The sequence below is a fragment of the Staurois parvus genome, unplaced genomic scaffold (assembly GCF_062004578.1).
Source record: "Staurois parvus isolate SC_StPar_1 unplaced genomic scaffold, SC_StPar_1.0 ptg000811l, whole genome shotgun sequence".
Lineage (NCBI taxonomy): Eukaryota > Metazoa > Chordata > Amphibia > Anura > Ranidae > Staurois > Staurois parvus.
Genome location: NW_028318607.1, coordinates 503,131 through 525,000, shown reverse-complemented (window position 1 = coordinate 525,000; position 21,870 = coordinate 503,131). Strand labels below are relative to the sequence as shown.

Sequence of the window (21,870 nt, the reverse complement as noted above, 5' to 3'; positions counted from 1 at the left end):
TGGGCATTTAAAACCTTTGAGATTGACATCACCTGGTCTTCCCAGACGATGATTGAGAACAATCCATGACACTGGCAGGTCTCAGCTTGGCAAAGGGGGCAGTGCATGCTATAAATTCTGCAGGGTGCCCAAACTTTTGCAGACGCCATTTTTTTGTTTTCTGTTATTTTGAAAGTGTAAATGATGGAAATAAAATCTAACTTTTGTTGACATATTATAAGAATGTCTAATCTGTAATTTGATGCCTTTTGGAGATTTTTCCATCTTTCCTTGGCTTCTTTATGCACATTAATACAAATTTTTAGCTGGGGTGCCTAAACTTCCGATCCCCACTGTATATCTAAAAATATATATATATATATAAAAAAAAAAAATATATATATATATATATATACACACATATACATATGTAAAGTGTTGCGTAAATTGACAGCGCTATATAAGTAGCTGTAATAATCCCTATGGGCAGGCGGTTCTAAAACGGACTTATGCCCGTTTACCCTCACCTATCTCTGGGTTTGATCAGGTCCGCTAAACAAAAAATTGTTGAGGACTGTGGTACCGGATCAGAGGTAGCCGGATGTAAATGGACAGCGGAGTCTGTTTAGATCTGGCCACCAACAGAGCAGAGTGGGGACTTTCCGTGAACACTCTGCTTCGATCAGATGGGATCAGCACACAGATCTCCTGCTGATCAGAAAGGTGTCTGCCCCATGTGAAAGGGGCCTAAAGCAGGCAATAACAGGAAACAAAATGTGCTACAAAGCAGGTTAAGGAATGGTAGAACTAGCTTTATCACCATTTAAAGAGGAAATGTGGTCAAAATTAAAAATAACATACAAGGCAGTCTATCCCTATCATTGAACGAGAAGTATGGGAATAGCTTTTATTTAAAAATCCTACTTACCTAGGTGACTGCAGCATTGGTCTGATGCTGCATTTGTCCCCCACTGGCTCTAAGGGCGAGAACTCAGTGACCACATGAGCTCTTACAGCAGCTCTGAGCAGACAGCAGTGACTGTCATTCACCACTGTCTGTTCTGCCCCCTCCTACCCCCCACACACACTCACTCACTGGAGCGCTGGGCTGATGACGGGGAGGGATCAGCTCGCTCAGGCTCTCAGCGGCTTGCTAAGAGGCTGAGCCAGGTGCCGCTCCAGACTCTGGGGTGGATCCCGACTTTGGAGTCTGGATTTCTTCCCAACCAGGGAGTGACTTCAGCCCACTGTCAGCTGAAAACAGGTCACAGGAGTGCCGAATGAACTCCTGTGATCCAAAGCTCTTTTGGCTGTACTTCTTTAACACTGCAGTTTTTGTTTTTCCAGTGTCTGCATTGTTCCTTACAGCCACCTATTAAATCACACCTGCCATGAAAAAATACTGCATGCAATCGGTGATGACCATGTGAGTAGCTGTCTACATTCTGGTATGCTAGATCACATAAAACTCAGGATAAAATGTATATAAACCTAATATATTGAAGCTTTCCAGACCGCAGAAGAAGTGGCCTTATCTAGACTTTTATTTGCCCTTTATTTTCCCCTGATAATCATGCAATTAACACACTTTCTGTTCCATGATGACACTGTTCACTCACTGTATCCATGAAAGAAGCCATGGTTGCCACCCAGGCTGGATTTCAAACAGGTCTTCCTCTCTTCATCCCAAATACATAGGGGATTAATGGGAGTGGGGGTTGGAGCAGTTTACAAAAGGAATATTAACACGGTTTGTGATTGCAGTTCATCTCACAGAAAGTGGCAAGTACACTGCATTTCCAGCATTATCAACAGGTATTTTCTTTACTTGCTACAAATGTTAGCCTATTAAAAAAAAAAAAAAAAAAACTAATGCAGCCACCACATTTAAGGTCTAGTGGCTGCAATAGATATCCTTTAAAGGTAAACGGTGTGAACTTTGTGACCTGATCACAGCTATAGAAAATCTGATTGGATTTTCATTCAATAGCCTACAGGTAAACGAACGTCAGCTTTCTTTCAGTAAATGCAGGTGATGTAACCCCAGGAGACATTTTATGTGATGTTTAATGACCAATACATTTAGTGCTCTTACCTCGATTTAAATTGACAGATACAGCATTGCACTTGTCCGATAAATGCAGTGCAGCCTCATCCAGGATAATCCTGAATCATAGGAACACAAATCATGATAGTTTATGTATTACAACATAAAATAAAGTCTTCCGAAATGCTGCTAGCAGTAAAGTGGGAAAGCTGGATGTGATTACCGTAAACTGGAAGAAGATTTGTCCAGTGCCACGCTACAGGAAATACTGAAAGTTTCTACATTCAGCAGGGCTCTAATCGGCAGGTAGAGAGGTCTGTGGAATAAGACAACGCTTAGATTTTTCTGCAGCAATACTCTGCCTTTTGGTATAAAAGGCTTTTGGCTACAAGGCTGTATTGAGATGGTCCATAAGCAGCAACCATGCAGATGTGGATTATCTCTCAACATTTCTATGTGTATGTCTACAAAGCAGTATCTGTGATGAAAGAACACTGGGAGTGCAGTAAATAGAATACAAATTTACCTGGAAGTGTTCTATAGGTGACAGTAAATGAAAAATACAACAGCAAAATATTCCTATCTGTCCATTGCCAGCAAAGCTCATATTTCTTCTTGAAGCTTTAAAGTGATTGTAAAGGCTTTATTTATTTTCTTTAAAAAAGCAAACATGCTAGGTTTACCTGCTTTGTGCAATGGCTATGCACAGAGCGACCCCAAACCTCCACCTCTTCTGGAGTCCCCTGTTGGTGCTCTTGGCTCCTCGTCTTCTCCGAGTGCCCCCATAGCAAGCTGATTGTTATAGAGGCACTTGTGTGGGCTCAATCCTGAGGTGGGCTGAGTGCATCTTTCAACCAACACACACACACACACACACACACACACACACACACACACACACTCAGCCCACCCTGGAAAACCCCTAAACCCCCCTCCCCCTTGATCTCTCCTCACAGAGTTTGACTGACAGCAGCAGGAGCCGATGGCTCCTGCTGCTGCGGAGTCCCCTGTGAGAAGAGGAAGAGGGGAGGAGAGCTGCTGCAACCAGGAATAGCCCTGGATCAAGATCAGGCTCAGGGGAGAAGCTTTTGAAAGGTTTTTTTTTTTACCTTCATGAGGAGAATGCATTAAAAGGTAAAAAAAAAACAAACAAAACCATTTACTAATACAAATTTAAAGCAAATGTCTGGCTATGAACAGTGAAATACAGGTGTACTTCAGTTTACGAATGTAATGCGTTCTCCGGGACATTTCGTATTGCGAAAAGTTCATAAACCGAAACGCGCTTTCCCATAGGAATGCAGTGAAAACCAATTAATCTGTTCTGGAGGTTAGAAAGAAGATACAAAAAAAAAAAAAAAAAAAAAAAGTCGTCACTATAGGTCAGTGCCGGTTTTTAAATGTAATGACTGCTTTTTTTTTTTCTTCATTATAGCTCAGAGAATCAGCTGTCACTTTCCCCCCAGCTAAAAGAAAGAAAGTTTCCTTTTAGTTTATTTCCCAGAGTTAACAGAAACAATGTTTCCTTTTAGTTTGTTTCCTGAGATAAAAGAAACAAAAGTATCCTTTAGCTTCAGGGAAAGTGACAGCTAATTCTGGGAGCTATAGTGAAGAAAAAAAAAAAAGCCAGCAATTGCATTTAAAAATCGGCACCGACATACTCTTCGTATTGTGAAAAACAAATTTGTAAACCGAGGCATTATTTTCAATGGATTTTCATTCATAAAATCTATCTGAAAATTACGTTAACCGAGGCGTTTGTAAACTGAGGTACACCTGTATTACAATATGCCTAACAAGCAATAAATCCCCTAATGACCTTGGCAGCTGCAGGAACTGTGGAGTAGTTCATTCACAAAGCTTACATCAGAAGCACTAAAATCATTTTCTCAGCAGCTCAGATTAAGCTGATCTTACTCCGGTTTTACATTAGATAGCTGCCAAGCTACTGCTGGGAGAAGAAGCTGAGCTGCTAATTCACTACAAAAAGGGGGAGCCAAGCTGCAGAGTCACTTCAAAGAGGTGGTAGGAGACCCTGCAGGACAAAGCTATGGGGACAGGGGCGGACTGACAACTCATGGGGCCCCTGGGCAATAGGGGATCATGGGGCCCCCGTGTCCTTGCCCAAACTCAAAAAAGCCTATGAAAAAAAAGGTACCAGGGGTATCTCATAGGGCCCCCTACTAACCCTGGGCCCTCGGGCAGTGCCCAAGTTTCCAAATGGTCAGTTCACCCCTGTATGGGGAGTAATATTGTTTACAAATCACATTCACGAATAGAAATAAATAACTAACGTGTTATAACATATATACATAACAAAAGGTAGTATTATACATGATGTGAACAAAAAAAAAAAAAAAATACACATTCTTACCTGTAATCAAGAGCACAACTCCATAGGTGAACATGGAAAGTGGTTATAGATGCTGGGGGGTTGTAGCCTAAAACTGGCTCATCAGTAATGTTTAAAAATTGTAATATCTATAATAAAATGGAAAAACCAAAACGGTTACAATAGTTTTTCTGCACAAAGACGAAACATGAAAAAAACAGAACACTAAAGTATACATAGATATAAAAAGAAAAAATGCACCTTAGCAATAAAAATGACCTGTCATGTTGCCCCTGTATATCTCAGCTAGTAAACAGCAACTTGTGGTTCTAAAGTCATCATTAGTTGTGTTACAGAACTGCAGCAGATCTCCTTCCTGCACCAGGGTCCTTTTATCTCAAATATTGTTTTTTCCCCTAAAATAGCATTTTTTATATCTGTGTATTTAGAAGTTTGCCTGGAGTTCTGCTTTCAAGTGGGAATTTTACCAAAAAATACAACGTGGTTGATTTACTAGTGCAAAATCTGGTGTAGCTGTGCACGACAGCCAATCAGCTTCTTTCTAACTTCAGCTTGTTCAGTTGAGCTTTGACAAAAAAAAAACCCTGGAAGCTGATTGGTTTCTATGCAGCGCTGCACCAGATTTTACACGGGAAGGGAAAGGGAAAGGGGAAGGGGAATGAAAGGAAAGGTTCATTTGAAAGAGGTAAAGAGGTTTGTAGAAATTGTTTTTGGCCATCAATCAAAAATTTTGAACTAGAGCAGGGGTCTGCAAACTTTAAGACATAAAGAGCCACTTGGACCTGTTTCCGGGAGGGGAAAAAAGACTGGGAGCCGCAAAACCATTGCAACATTTAAAACAAATCCGTCACTGCATATATTGCAAAAAGCGCTCTGGTCATGAAGGGGGTTTAAGGGCCCAGTAAGCAAAGGGTTAATCAGGGCCACAGTGTATCGTCATAATCACAATCATAGCCTTAGGTCAGTGGTGGGCAACCTTTTTTTTCAACTGAGCCAAATCTCGCCAAAACCACGATTGAAATTTATTTTGAGAGCCACATTTTTAAAACTGAAAATACATCCCCCATATAGTAATTCATCCCCCATAGTAATTCATCCCCCATATAGTAATTCATCCCCCATAGTATTTCATCCCCCACATAGTAATTCATCCCCCACATAGTAATTCATCCCCCATATAGTAATTCATCCCCCATATAGTAATTCATCCGCCATAGTAATTAATCCCCCATATAGTAATTCATCCCCCATATAGTAATTCATCCCCCATATAGTAATTCATCCCCCATAGTAATTCATCCCCCATAGTAATTCATCCCCCATATAGTAATTCATCCCCCATAGTAATTCATCCCCCATATAGTAATTCATCCCCGATATTAAGTCCCCAAGTCCCCCCTGTGTCAATTCACTTACCTTTGCTCCGCGCGTTCCTCTCGCCGTGTTCCCACGCCGTTCGGGTGTAGCATGAAAATCTGTCTCCTATGAGGATCTGTCCCCCTCGACGTATCTGCGCATGTGCCAGTTTCAGGCATTAGCAGCCGATCGGCGATCTCCGGCACATGCGCAGATACGTCGAGGGGGACAGATCCTCATAGGAGACAGATTTTCATGCTACACCGGTCTTCAGGGTGGACTGTGAGAGGAGCCTAGCTCCGCGGGCCGGATTAAAAGGTCCGCCGGGCCGTATACGGCCCGCGGGCCGTAGTTTGCCCATTGCTGCCCTATTGCCTGTCACCTGGTGGGCAGTGTGCTCCGGAGCCGCAGCCAAGGTGAAAAAGAGCCGCATGCGGCTCTGGAGCCGCGGGTTGCCGACACCCGAACTAGAGGAACTGCTGAGGATCCAAGCAGATCTCTCCATAGCAACAAAGCATCTCCAGCATCTTCCTAGATGTGCATTCTTCTAGCTCACATGTCTCTAATTTGCCGTGCTTCAGAATATGTTTTTTCTGCAACTAGATGTAAACTTTACTACTAAAATGTCATATAACTTAAACATGTTAAAGTCCAATTGTAAAAAATGATGCAATAAACACAGGCTGCAAAAAAAAAAAAAAAAAAACCCTGAAAAACAACAAAAAAAAAAATAAGCGAAGAAGGCCACAGCTCCAGCAGAAGTTTCAGTATGCTGCAGTGAAAGATGGCTGCCAACATGTGAGAGCAGCAGCCTCTGTACAGTGGTTTGACGTGTCCCTGACTGTGCACACCCGCCTTCTCCACCTGCTGCTGGGTGCTGCCATTTTAGATTTGTTAGCAGCTCCTGTCCACAATACTGAGAGCAGCGGAGCTTAAATTCAGTCATTTATTGATTTATTTCAGGTACTTATATAGCACCATCAATTTACGCAGCGCTTTACATATATATTGTACATTCACATCAGTCCCTAACCCTCAAGGGGTGTACAATCTAAGGTCCCTAACCCTCAAGGGGTGTACAATCTAAGGTCCCTAACCCTCAAGGGGTGTACAATCTAAGGTTCCTAACTCACATTCATACATACATACTAGGGTCATTTACCCTACTAGCATGTTGTTGGAGTGTGGGAGGAAACTGGAGTACCTGGAGGAAACCTAGGCAGGCCCAAGGAGAAAACGCAAACTCTAGGCAGGCAGCGTCGTTACTGGGATTTGAGCCTAGTGCTGCTAGGCGGAAGTGCTAACCACTTAGTCGTCGTGCTGCTCAAGTCATGTGACCTAGTAAAAAAAATGAGCAGCCTGGTAGTCTCATTAGCTGAGCTTTCTACCTGCTGCTGATGCTTTCCAGGACATTGCAAGGCTGTGTGCAGGATCTCCACTCCTGAACCAAAACCAGAATGCCAAAAATAGCAAGTAGGCCAATTTCCCTATACAGAGAAGTGCTTAAAGCGGAGTTCCACCGTAAAAAAAAAAAAAAAAAAAAAAAAAAAAAAGAGTCAGCAGCTACAAAAACTGTAGCTGCTGACTTTTAAAATACAGCCACATACCTGTCCCTCGGTCCAGCGGTGTCCTCACCACCACTGGTTTCATCGGCTGTCTTCTCTCCCTGGCGCTGGCATTTTCAGTGTGGGCACCCCAGCTGTGACAGATTGCGGCTTCACAGCCAGGTGCCCACTACGCATGCGCAAGAAGCGCTGTGCTTTGTGAATGGCCGTGTAGTCTTCTGGGACCTGTCACGTGTCCCAGAGGACTACGGGGAGGGAGGAAAGGGGGGGCAAAAACTTCGGGTATCCGCTCCCCAAAGGTGCCAATCCTTAATGGGGAGCGGGGGACAAAGGCTCAACACAGAACTCCCCCTTTTGGGTGGAGCTCCGCTTTAAAGTGTTACTAAACCCAGGACCCTGCATTTAACTATATCTGGTCTCCCACAGAACAGAGAACATGGAAATGCAATTATTTTAGTAAATATAAACTGCTAAATACCTTTTCACATCAGTAATTAGAGCAGTCTTGTGACTTCTATCAGTGTTCAGCAGAGCACTGGTTAAAGCTTGTAGGAGGAGTTTTCATTTTGCTCTTGGAGGATGCAGAACCTTTGACCTCTGTCTGGACAGTGCTTGGCCCTGTGCTGATCACATGCACTCTCCCAAGAAAAAAAAACAAAAACACAACCTCTCTAGCAATACACACTAAATTGAGCATGTGCAGAATGGCTATGGTTCAATCTGTCCTATCAGGAGATAAGACGTGGACATTTGAACAAGAGGAGAAGCAGAGAAGACAGGATCAAACAACCTTTTTACACAATGCAGAGGATTAACCCCTTAGGTTCCACAGAGAGTAGAACAAACATGCTTTACTGCATATGCAAACCAATTTTATTGTTGTGGGTTTAGTAAAACTTTAAAGCTGAAGTTTAATCTGCTTATATTTTGCCTTCCCTAGCTCCCCCCTTCATCAACATACAAATGAAATATTTAAATAAAACCTGTTTTCATTGCACACCTTTAGATCCAGTAATATCACTGGGTATCTACAATCTGTTTCTCTATGCAGTGCAGGAAGATCATGTTTGCTGGGAGGGGATAACAAGGTGCTTTACATAGCTTCCTGAACACATCACAGCACCCTGCCTCTGTACTCCTCTCAAGAGCCCTCAGCCCTGATGCAAGCAGTGAGATGTCCCTTAGGAGCAGTTAGGCGAATATCAAAATGCCTTGCCAGTCTGAAGCAGTGAGCGGGCCACGAACAGTCAGGCTGGGGAGAAAAAGACAAGATGATGCTGAACATCATCCAGCCAGGAAATAATGTGGGCTCTGTCTCGCTGGACATTCTAATGCACATTGTGATAAGCTCACAGTGTGCAGTGAAATCAGTGTAAGCAAATTCAGTCTAGTCCAGTCAGGCTGTACAACTGAGCAAGACTGAAGGTAAGGTTGGAGTTCAACTATAAAGCTGTTTAATGGTGACAGGGTTACTGGACGCTTAGACCAGCCTTTCTCAACCAGGATGCCCAAGCACCCTGGGGTGCCTTGCGGTTTCTTCAGGGGTGCCTTGGCAAAATGTCTAAAAGTTGCCTAAAATTTGTATACAAGCCAGCCGGTGGAACAAGCCTGCCTTTCAGTTACACAAAGCCACAGGTTTTCATTGTGCACCATTACGACCTTCTAGCCGGTGGCGTCCTGACAAACAATGACATCATCAGTTGATAAGGAGGATGTCAGCTGCCAGCAGAACATCCTAGTTTGACCCTCCCCTGCCCCTCTCCATCAGTGCTGGGGTCACATCAGCTCAGTGATGGAGAAAAAAACTGAGGGAGAAGAGAAACACTGGAATACTAGTCGGTACCAGTGTGCAGAAGTGTATTTGCTTTAGAGGAATAAATCACCTCTGTTGGGTGTCCTACATGTGTGGATGTTGCTGCATTATATAAAACTTTAGAATAGTTTTCCACATTTTAGAATCGGGTGCTATTTTAAAAATATGGACAGTCTTGAGGCACCCCATTTTATAATGGGGTGCCTCAAGACTGTCCATAATTTTAAAGGGTGCCCCGTGACTGTCCGTAATTTGAAAGGGTGCCTTGACTGAAAAAAGGTTGAGAAACACTGGCTTAGACTAATAAAAAGTAATAATGCAAGTTCCTCTGGTTTCAAGAAAATGGACACCTACCTGCTCATGCCAGGTCTGTTCGGATGTAAGTACACGGTGCTGTAGTGTTGCCCCTCTTAGTCCCACAGCGACAAGGAATTCCTAAAACATATAATACAATAAAGGCAATAACAACAGAAAATGCTACAGTGCCAACTTGAAGAACAAGCAAACCGTTTTGATAAAGTTGGTCACACTTCACAAGAATCACTTCAGGATTACCAAAATCGATAACCTTGAGAAAGCACAATCTTATATGGGTCTTTTGTGAGATCTGTGCCACACCCACCTGAATAAAAGGCGTTGTGCTCACTGGACGTTATAAAAACGCCAGCACCGTTAGCTGTAGAATGCTGCATTAAAACTGTGAGTTTTGTTGCATTTCTTAGCATTTTTGCATTATCTTTTTTCCAGCTTTTTTTCGTGTTTTTCAGCGTTTGCGTTTTTTAGAAAAATGATACTCCCACAAAATCTTCAGGCTCAGAAACGCTCATAAACGCCGGATAGCCAAGTTTTTCAGGTTTTATCAACATTAGGGTTCAAGCACACTGCAGCTGATAAACTTACGTTTAGGAGCTGTTCAGCGGTTTTTTTCAGCAGCCCCTGAACTCTCCCTAATGTTTTCCTATGTGTCCGTGTACACATCTTCGTTTACAGTCCTTTACAGGCAATGAGTTTACAGTCGTTTTTTTGAACGCAGAAAACTTGCGTTCAGCAGTCGATTTTATCAGCGTTTCAAATGCAAAACACTTGTAAACGCAGAAAATAGTGTTTATAAGCGTTTGCGTCTGAACATTTTTTTTTCATTTTATTTTAACTCTTCCAGTTCCCGGAACTGTCCAGAGCCTTTTTTCATCATGAAAAAATGCATACAAAGCGTTTTTCAAGGTACTCAGATGGACAAAACGCTGAACACAGGATGTTCCTACCAAGCTTGTCACACATTGTAATGGCCAATTCACACCTCAGACCTCTCCCACCCTTGGAAACAAAAGATATGTTAATGACCATTCACACCTCAAATTTCTCCTGCAGACCCCCTGCCAGGTGGCCATAACGACTCCCTCCACCAGACACCTTTCCCACCCTTGGAAACAAAAGAAATGTTAATGAGCAACTCACACCTAAGCTAATGTCAACACATACTGCTGTCTCTGCTTCTACTCTCTGTATTTCTCTAAAACAGTCTGAAATAGTTAATCATTTACCACTTTTCAGTGCATTCTGGGCATTTGGGAGATTCTCCTGTGCTTATCTTTAAAAAACGGTTCTAAACTCAAATGCACATAAAAACGCGTTATGCAAACGTGGCTAAACAGACTTTTTTTAACCTACGTTTTCCAGCAGTCAGTTTCCATCGTTCAGAAGTGTCCTTTGTACATGGGGCCTTAAAGCATTTTTACAGCTAAAAAACTCCTCGTGAAACCCAATTGGCCATGGGTTTTTTCCCCAGCCAGAAAACATTTCTGCCAAAAAAAACGCTAATTAAAGCCTATGTGTGCATGGACACATAGGATAACATGCTGGGGAGTTTACTGGCTGTAGAAAAAGAACGTTAAAAGCCAAAAACAGCCGCTGTAGAAACAATCAGTGTGCATGAGGCCTAATAGCCAGCGGTGGAGATCCCTCCCTCCACGCCACTAGCAAGGATGAGGGAAACAGACCGATTTTCTCTGGTTCATCCTGCAGGCCGAACGAGACCAGGTCCAGCAATGTTGGGTCATCTTAAGCAAATGCCTCAATTGTTATAGGAGGTGTCAGTAATACAATTACCTTTGTATTGTTTTCCGATTTATCAGACTGGATTTTTACAGCCATGGTTAGCATGCTGAGACTGTCCACTCCCACACCATTGCTGGCTGCGCGATGACTGGCTCCATCTTCTCCAGAAGGATAGATGGTGGGCTCCAACCAATGAGGTCGGGGAAGGCTGGGGAGTCTGAGGTCATCTGAGACAACAACACCATCCAGCATACCTACAGAGGAACAAAACAGGGATAATGACCTAAGGCAAACAGTGATGGGCAATACCCCAGAGTAGACAACTAAAAGCATCCATCTGTTCTGATTGGTCTAACTGATGAAAGATGAAATGTTGTTGTGCCTTAAAGCTTCTTTTATTTATTTTTTTTATTACAGTGGACCTATACTCTAAACGTACAAAAGCACTAACTTTCCAGAGCTTCAAAAGGACCAACGCCCGGGAAAGGCCAGGGTCATGGTGTATGAATGACCTATGGATAAAGTCCCGGAGATGCAGACCTCCACAGATGGGGAGATCAACAAACTGAAAAAAAAGCACACAGGTAGCACAAACACCTATCCAAGGTTTATTAAAATGTATAAAAAAGACATAAAACACACTCACAAAACGTAGCACAAGAGAAAGCCTGTAAGGCCACAGTGATGGCCGAAATGGTGGAAGAGTGTCCGACTGGTGGTGTGGTTGCCCCAACTGACGCATTTCGGGGATGTGCCCCTTTCCTCAGAGCTGAAGCCCTTCATGTCCTCGAAACGAGTCAGAGGGCCGACAACACCACCAGTCGGACACTCTTTGTGGCCTTACTGGCTTTCTTTTGTGCTACTTTTGTGAGTATGTTTTATGTCTTTTGTTATACATTTTAATAAACCTTGGATAATGCGCTAGGTGTTTGCACCACCTGTGTGCTTTTTTTTTTATACTCTAAATGTAGCCTTTGGAAACCCCCTAAAATAATGATACTTAAAATCCAGAAGGATAAATACATATTCAGACACTCCTTCTCTGAATCCATATCCTTGGTGATGCCTGTCACATGACCAAAATGTACATACATACAGTAGGAGGAAACAGATCTCCAATTACCAAGTTCTCAATATATAATAGTTAGTGTCCATCCTATTTATTAAGCTGACGTGGTTTGTTGAGGCTGCTCCCTACAGTGAAGGAAATACGTATTTGATCCCCTGCGGTTTTGGATGTTTGCCCACTCACAAAAAAATGATCAGTCTAAAAATCGAATGGTAGGTGTATTGTAACACTAACAGATAGAATAGCAACAAAAAATTCAAGAGAAATGCATGTCTAATAAATTATGCACTGATTTGCATGTTCATGAGGGAAATAAGTATTTGATCCCCTATCATTCAGCAGGATTTCTGGCCACATTCAAAGTCAGAAGGGATCAAATACTTATTTCCTTCACTGTAAAAGCGAGAGGGGATTCAGAAATGTAGAAAGCAGGTGGCACACCAATGGCAATGGAGTCCAGAGTGATTTTTTTTAAATTGAAAAACCAACAGAATAAGAGAATCAACGCATTTTGGGAGTCCACATGCATGCTGCACCAGAAGCAGATTTGATGAAAAATCCATAAACACTTTCAAATCTTGAGTTCAATCATTGCTGAAGTTGCAGAGTACGTAAAACAGAACCAAAGTCCCGCTTTCAAAATCTGTGAGAAGGCAGGGCCTTTATTGCGGAAAAGACATGTAATGTCTCTTCTACAATAAATAAACCAACCTGACTGCTCACGGTCTTCTTTGAAATGTACAGTGAGTTGCGCAAGCAGAGCTCAGTGTCCATTCTGGCACAACGCCTGTGTTCCAGGATAACTGCACTCTTGCATATGCGCAGAAGTGATGTCAACCCGGGCCAGCCAATGAAGATGGCTGCAGCCTGGAACACGGAATAAGCCAGGCAGAAGATGCCGGTGGTGGTGAGGGACATCAGACAGCTGAAGGAGCAGTAAGTATCACAGAGTTTTGCTCGGCTTTAAGGGATATGTTCGCCTTTCGCAACACATTACACCGATACTCAGGGTGTAACATATAACATATTACGCTCAAAAAGTGCAGCACTGAAAATATAATATATCCAATGGTACTGTTGCTTTAAATAGTGCAAAATAGTTCATACAGTGCAAAATTCATATATATAGTGAGATTATTTGATATAACCATATGCGGTAAGTAATATAAGTCCATATAAGAGTGATATTCTGTCCTCAATTTATGATGTAAGGTGAAGATCCTGTGCTTAGGTGAAAATACATTCCATGTGACATTTGTTCCACCATTCGGTGAAGTGTAGGGAATATGGTAAAAATGCACACTCACCAGATGCGCATTTATAATACGCAGTATAATATAGAAGATGTAATAAGCCAGAGGTCCCCTTTATGGTGGAATAGGTATACAGCCTGGAAAGGATCTCCCTCCTCTGGGCCCTGGAGCTGCTCTGTAGCTTCGTGTCACATGGGTCGTCCATGATGCCGCTCAGCTGGCATATAAATGCGCATCTGGTGAGTGTGCATTTTTACCATATTCCCTACACTTCACCGAATGGAATAAATGTCACATGGAATGTATTTTCACCTAAGCACAGGATCTTCACCTTACATCATAAATTGAGGACAGAATATCACTCATATATGGACTTTTAAATAAATATATATATATATATATATATATATATATATATATATATATATTACTTACCGCATATGGTTATATCAAATAATCTCACTATATATATGAATTTTGCACTGTATGAACTATTTTGCACTATTTAAAGCAACAGTACCATTGGATACATTATTAAAATTTTCAGTGCTGCACTTTTTGATCATAATATATTACACCCTGAATATCGGTGTAATGTGTTACGAAAGGCAAAATAGGAAAATAAAAAAAAAAAAAAAAAGATTTCCCCCTGTAAAGCAATGTCATAATGTGCTAGTATAATGTCATAATGTGCTAGTATGCACCACACACTAGCACATTATGAGATACTTACTGTAAAATGAAGCCCTCCAATGGCGAGCTTTCACTGCTGACAGGGCTTCCATCTTCACCTGGTCTTCCTTCCGGGTTCGCGGGCCCCAGCCATCTGACTGGCTGAGCTGTGATAATGTCATTCCATGCGCACAGGAGTCACAGTTTACGGCACAGAATTTTGAAGAGATGGCACAGTTATGCCATTTCTTCAGGCGCATACGGTGGTGCTGCTCACTGGAATATTTTGTAAATGGTGCATGTTTAAGGATATATTCATTTTACCTACAGGTAAGCTTTATTAAAGCGGAGTCCCACCTAAAAAAAACAATAAAAGTCAGCAGCTACAAAAACTGTAGCTGCTGACTTTTAAAATACAGACACTTACCTGCCCCTTGGTCCAGCGGTGTCTTCACCACTGCTGGTTTCACCGGCCATCTTCTCTCCCTGGCGCCGGCATCTTTAGTGTGGGCACCCGGCTGTGACAGCTTGTTGCTTCACAGCCGGGTGCCCACTGCGCATGCGTGAGAGGCGCTGCACATTGTGAATGGCCCCATAGTTTTTTACGGGGAGGGAGGGGCTCCCCACCACTCCCCAAAGGTGCCAATCCTTAATGGGGAGCGGGGGACAAAGGCTTAAAGCTTTAAAAGCTTACCTGTAGGTAAAAATGTCAGACACAAGTTTACAACCACTTTGATTAGAACTGGCTGTTATGGCCACCTTATGTTTATTCATTTAAAAACAAGGTCTCATACAGATATCAAATGAGAAGAAATAAAAAAAACAGAAATGGCTTTCATGATGCAGACACCAGCAAACACCTATGGAAAAGAAAAAACAAAAAGGGAGGACCATCATACCCTGGTGACAGAGACTTAGACTGCTGGCATGTAGGCATAAGTAGTGTTTGTCCTCAAATCCTTCATATTTGGTCACAGTAAAGAGGGATCCATTATTAAATTCCAGCCAGAACTCCCCGTGTTTATCTTCCATTATCTGCCCATCGGGATGCTGCATGTGAACACGAATTACCAGATATTAATTTATGGAACAAATACTTTTGTTAAAGCTTACATTTCATAAAAAACAGCTAATTTACACCACCACCTCACACTATACAGCCAAGCAGAGGACACCAGTTACAGCTAGGGAATACAGTAGTGTCCTCTCTCGGCCCTCAGACTGTTCACTGGCCAGTGAGCAAACAGCAGTAGAATGAATAGGTCATCCCTCTGTTCACTCTGTTCTCTCTTCCTAATGGTATGCTTATTGTCAATACATCTGCATTCAGCACACCTATTACACACATATTACAAACATTAGGGCTATTATTCGTTATGTCCGCATGAATGTTAAGACATGAGACCCCTAAGTGTCAGTATTTAAAAAGGAAGAGCAAGGACATTTTCTCTCCTTGCCAGATCTTGGTCCCAACCAGGGGCGGACTGACAACTCATGGGGCCCCCGGGCAATAGGGGATCATGAGGCCCCTGTGTCCTTGCCCAAACTCAAAAAAGCCTATGAAAAAGGTACCAGGGGCATCTCATGGGGCCCCCTACTGACCCCGGGCAGTGCCCAAGTTTCCAAATGGTCAGTCCGCCCCTGGTCCCAACCATCACAGGTGGAGTGAAAGATTATCTACTAAAATGGCTCTGACCACTCTGTAGTAGAGAGGTCACTCCTCCCAGGTAAGTGACACTATTCTTTTTGGTGAAGGACAGCACAAGCCTGAGAATTATGAAGAGGGCTGAATGAAAAAAAACCTTGAAACGATTCTGCCACACATTTGAGGTGAATGTGGGAAGCCTCCCCGCTGCGCTATTGTATTCTGATAGTTGGGTCTCTGCTACTGTCAGAAAACACTGATCAGTACTACGGCTGACTAATCAAAGCAACATTTTTTAACAAGCCCATTCTAGAGTAGCTGATCCTAATATTGAGTGCTCTTGAACAGGAATGGCCAGAGATTGAAATCTGACTGGTCCTTGCTGATCCAGCAGAATTTCAATCCACCTATGGCCAGCTTTAGTGTTGAAATTTTGTGTGGTATTGCCTACAACACAAGTGTCAAACTGGTGGCCCTCCAGCTGTTGTCAAACTGCAAATCCCACAAAGGCATTGCAAGATTGACAGTTTCAAGCATGACTCCCAAAGGTATAGGCATGATGGGACTTGTAGTTTTGCAGCAGCTGGAGGTCCGCCAGTTTGACACCCCTGGCCTACTGTCAGGGCAGGAACGATGGAATGGGCAGGCAGGCCTATGGTAAGGTCACGCAGCGACTGACGACAGCCACTACCCACAGACCACAGAGTCCTTCAGGGCGCGGAGTCTAAGCCCCAGGCTACCTTTCACCAGAGCCCCTGATGGTGGGGATGGACTTGATGCAGCCTGAGACCAGGTCGCGGCCCCCCGAGTAACCCCAGCTGCGGTAACGACTGCCGCCAATGGCGTACAGCTGGTGGGAGCTAGATGGGAACAAGTGTAGCGTAGTCAGACAGGCCAGGTCAATAACAACGGAGCAGACAGTACTAGACGGTAGGCAAAGAATACTCAGGTCACGGGCCGGGTCCAGCAACGGGAGGTCAGGTAAAGGGTTACAGCAGCGAATAGTCTTGTCCAAGCCGAGTCGGTTACCAGGAGAGCAACAAGAACAAAACAAGAGCTTGCGACAAGGGAACATACAGGACACGAATGCAGAGAGCACTTGCAGACAGCAGACTTAAATGTGATCAGCCACACCCTTCCGAGGAGGAGCCGCAGAAGCCTGAAGGTATAAAGGTTCCCACCATGCTTTGCAGAAACCTAAGATGGATGCCAGCACATGGAGATGCACAAGCTCTGAGGAAAGGTAGGACCTTGACACCTACAACATTCATCAACTGTACTGTTAATGCCCCCAAAACATGCTTCAGCAAAAATCAGAACACATATAGAATTTATATGAGACCATCACTATGTTACCTTAACATCTGTATAAATGGAGACCAGTCCATGGTTAATGTTAACCAGGACAGACAGGAAACTCTGGGAGTGTTTGCTTTGACACTCTAGCTTCTTTCTTCTGCGACAGTGATAGTTTGAATCCAGAATATAATCATACTGCAAGGTTTCCTCTTCTGAGCCACTGTCATCTTCTGTGGAGAAAAGACCATCGCTAGTTAAAGGACTCCAATAAAATAGGTAAAATGTATTGCTTAAAAGTGAACTTTCCTTTTCCCCAATCATGTAAACACAGATGTACCTTCACAATCTGCTTCAGCTGTTTTACACACCTTGTACATTTAAAGGCAAATTTGTCTTTGTTGCATCTGAACATCGAATTTTACATTACGAAATACAAGAGATAGAGATAACATATACAAGGAGGTAAATGTACAGAAATCTGGAATGGGAGGATGATCCAGGAAAGGAATATAAATAATGCTATATAGCAGAAAAATAACAGGACCAACCATATTTGTTACAGAGATGTCAAAAACAGAATTTCTAGGGTGGGTACCCCTGGATGAGACATGGAGAACTAAAGAAATACCTCTGTATAATACAACAAACAAACCCAAACAAGAGAAAAGATAGAGGAGTATAGAAAGAAAAGAGAGAAGCTAGTGTTGGAAATAGTAAAGGAAAGACCTTGTACATTTGAAAAAAGCAGTCTACGCAGAATAGACAGGGCTGTTACTGATATGCAAACATTGACTTTTGGCCAGAAGTCATCGTTCAAGTCCTCATCTCCATCTCTCCTATTGGCCAGTGATATATGCAGAGAGCAGTGATAGGTGACTGTCACAGTATGGGGAGAGGTGTCTTTAACATTCAAACTGGGATTAACAGTGTGACTTCACCAGTGGAATGGAACAGGGAAAAAAATGGGTCTTTACTTTTTCTTCATGAACCACTTACTAGTGAATTTAGTGAGCTCTGAACGGTGTATATACACTGAGTAGGGTAAAGTTGCACCAAAACAGTTTGTTTTTTTTAAATCGGCGCGTACGAGTACCAGTACATTTGTGGTTTGATTTGTGCCCATACAAAAACGAATGTGCTCAAATCGCACCCATAGAGAAACTGCATATGATTGCACTGCATTCCTCTTCAAATCACATGATTCCTTGCAGTGAGATTTGAGCCCATTCATTTTGTATGGGCTCAAATCGCACTGCAAAAGGTATTTGTTTCAGGTATCGGAGCATTTGTATGAGTACTCGTGCAAATGCTTAGAAGCGACACCGGTGTAACCCCACAATCAACTAAACAGAAAGCCACCAATTGGGGCCAAAGCAAAAAAGCAGATGTTCAAACCCTACTCTACTCCATTCCCAAAAAGTAATAAAATACCATTTTTAAAAAAAAAAAAAAAAAAGAATAATGTGCAATGGCACTTGCACTTACCATAATGAAGAGTGGATTTGAACCCACTGTTGGCATCTTTACTGAAGGTGTTAATCAGCTGGCTGGCAACAGACAGGCCTATTCCATAAGACAGGTTTTCAAATGTTTCCACTGGTGAAGGGGCCGTGGGTTCCCAGAGCAGCAAGTCATTGCTTATCCTGGAATACAAAAATTAATAAACCATACACTATAGAGACAAAAGTATGTGGATATCCCTCCAAGCGGTTTAGTTCAGGTGTCTCCATAGAAGGGTGCGATTAATGCTTACAGAATACAGATATATTTGGACAATTGTGTGCTAGCAACCCTGTGATAATAGTTGGAGAAAGGTCCATTTGTACTATGAAAACACAAGCAAAAGAGGGCTTGCCAGCCTAGTGCATTATCCCATACACCATTTATTAATGATAGGCAAAAAATATACTTACAAACCATATTATAGACACAGCATATAAATTTGTTTCTAGGTTGCTCATTCTACTCATCGTACTCCAGAGCTTGGGAGGACACCACCAGGATCCTAGCTGGCTTACGCATTTCAAGGGTAATACCTTCTACTTCACATGATGGTTTGGCTCTGAAGAAGAGGGTACTATCCTTGAAATGCTCCCTCTTTTGCTTGTGTTGTCATAGTGTGTTTACGGAGCCTCCCTAGTCCTGAGAGAGCAGCAAGGCTTGGCATGTCCTTAATCAGTGTTAAGAAGCAGATGTACATGAAAAACTGGTACCAGAATATTAAAATGATGCACAGGAGGTGTTTTGTTTTTCTCTTCTGTCCCAGCACGACTGTGCCCCTGAACACAAAGCCAACTATATAACATGGTTTGAGGAGTTTGGTGTGGAGGAACTGCACAGAGCCCTGACCTTAACCCTACTGGAATGAATTGAAACTTACGAGCCAGGTCTTCTCATCCAACATCAGCACCTGACCTCGCACACACAAAGACCTGGTGAGCAAGCCAGGAGTGGTGAAACGCGTCAACTAAGGTTTGTTTTGGGTTGGAGATATCACTGTATGCAGTCTACTTACTGATTATTAAAATTACTGCAAGGAGAGCTAATTGGAGTGCAGACGATTTTTCCTTTTTTTCAACTAACTCCCATACCAAACTTCCGAAATGAGCAGAAGACAGACAATTGAAGAAAAGGCAAATAAATGAGAAGGACCACATACAGCCCAACTTTACAGACAACCTGTGCCCAAGCACCTGCACACTTTACTTACCTGTTATATAATTTCTCATAGAAGACTTTGTTTGGTAGCACCAAATAAACACTGGGCAAGGTCAGTTCTAGCACATAGTGGGAATTGCTAATAGCTTTTTCCTGGAACTCTGTCATTTCTATGGTATCTCCAGGCATTACCATCTGAAAAGCAGAACAGCAGATAAATTACAACATAAATACACAGAGCTCACCAAAGTTCAAAACTGTCTTATGTGAAGATGAAGGAATAAGAAAAGGAATATTCAATCTAAAGTTGATCGAGTTATCAAAGAGCCAATTGGTGTTTCTCCCAAGCAGCTAGTTTGATCCAAATGTTATTTTCAAATCATTTTTTTAATCCAGGTTTGAATGTTTTGAAGCAATACAGACCACCTTATAAATACGGCCAGGTTCTAAAAGGTCAATTTAAGGTGAAAGTAAAGGCAAATCCTAACTCTAAAACTACTCTCAGCCACATTCTAAGCCTAATCGATCTAGCCCTGTATAAAAATAAAATAAAAAAATCACTTCGGCTACCAAGTCCTCTTCACAGAATGTGGTGGCTGTAGAGACGAACTACAAAGTTTTGACACGATTGTATTTAGTCCTGGCAAGGATTGCTAAATATACCCCCGGCTACTCTCCAGAATGCCTTAGGGGTTGTGCGATGGTCAGAACTTACTTTCATATTTGGTGGTCTTGTCCGGTTACCCGAACCTTCTAGACTGAAATTTTTCACATGCTATCCCTGTTATTTGCTAAACCACTACCACCTGACCTGATTGTAGCCCTCTTAAATCTTCATCCCCCCTCTATCTCTAAATCCCAATTTAAACTTCTCCTACAAATCACCACAGCAGCTAAACAGACCATGGCCAAAGCGTGGAAGTCCCCATCTCTGAGTATTCTTGCAGTTAAGCATAAAGTTACCCAAGCAATGATCCATGCCAAAGTGGAAGCTACTGTCCTAGATTCGGTCCCCAATTTCCTGTCGATATGGACCCCATGGGTTGACCGGTTCCTTTCAACGAACTTTGATGATACGCTGCTTCTACCTTAGTGCTATCTAGCCTTTCCCTGTGTAGGCACTATTATTATTATTATACAGTATTTATATGGCGCCAACAGTTCGCTCAGCGCTGTACATTACAATGGGAGACAATACATGAGACAATACAATAACAATACAGTGCGATACACGAGGGGTTAGAGGGCCCTGCTCCTTGGAGCTTACAATCTAGGAGGGAGGGGATAGTGGTACAGGAGGAATAGCTGCGAGGGATGGAGTGGTAGGAAAAGTGGAGGAGATCAGCAATTAGCAGAGGGCGGCGTAGGCTTCCCTGAAGAGGTGGGTTTTCAGGGTGCACCTAAAGGAGAGGAGAGTAGGTGATAGTCTGATGGATTGGGGTAGGGAGTTTCACATTTAAATTATACATTGGTTTGGTCCCGAGAACCCCCTCTCTCTCCTGGAAGTCACACATCTCTCCACCTCCTTCTCAGTATCTTCCTCTGGTCTTTCCTATCCTCCTCCCCTCCTCTCTCTCTTTTACCTTAGCCCTTTTTCCCTGGCCTTACGCAAAACCCTCATATAGTTTTAGGAAATATTGCTCTCCTTTCAGAGCTTGACCAGGTCTCATCTTCCTTTGTTATACAAAAAATTCAACTGTTCTCAAGGGTTCCTCATTAAATGTTTATCACACTGCAATCCCTTGTTGTAGGGCAACTTGCTCTCCCTTATCTCCCCCCTTTTTTTTTATTGTTTTGTACATGTATTTGAGATGTCTTATGTTTGTTCTTTTGGCTCTGAAAATCACTAAAATGTTTGAACAAGAGAAAAAAAAAATCACTATACTTACCTTTTCTGCAGCCGTTCCGGTCCCACGCTGAGCTGTGGGCAGTGGCTTCAGCACGTAGGAGTGTGCAGAACAGGAGGTGCTGACAACGGATGCCCCAATTTTTTCTTTAGAGGGCTAGATAAGCTAGGCTTAGAATGTGGCTGAGAGTAGGTTCAGAGTTAGTTAGGATTTGCCTTTATGTCCACTTTAAACAAGAGGAATATGTTAGTTATATGTA

The 21,870-nt window shown here is 42.7% G+C and overlaps 1 protein-coding gene across 1 annotated transcript in view; it reads right to left on the bottom strand.

Moving 5' to 3' along the window:
- Window positions 1-21,870, bottom strand: part of ATG2B (autophagy related 2B) — a 139,999-nt gene that overhangs the window by 55,054 nt on the left and 63,075 nt on the right. Inside the window, 9 exon segments of the mRNA XM_089654863.1 lie at window positions 2,075-2,145; window positions 2,250-2,342; window positions 4,401-4,507; window positions 9,468-9,548; window positions 11,220-11,422; window positions 15,062-15,212; window positions 17,164-17,336; window positions 18,592-18,749; window positions 19,817-19,959. Of these exon segments, the coding sequence (XP_089510989.1) occupies window positions 2,075-2,145; window positions 2,250-2,342; window positions 4,401-4,507; window positions 9,468-9,548; window positions 11,220-11,422; window positions 15,062-15,212; window positions 17,164-17,336; window positions 18,592-18,749; window positions 19,817-19,959 (1,180 nt within the window).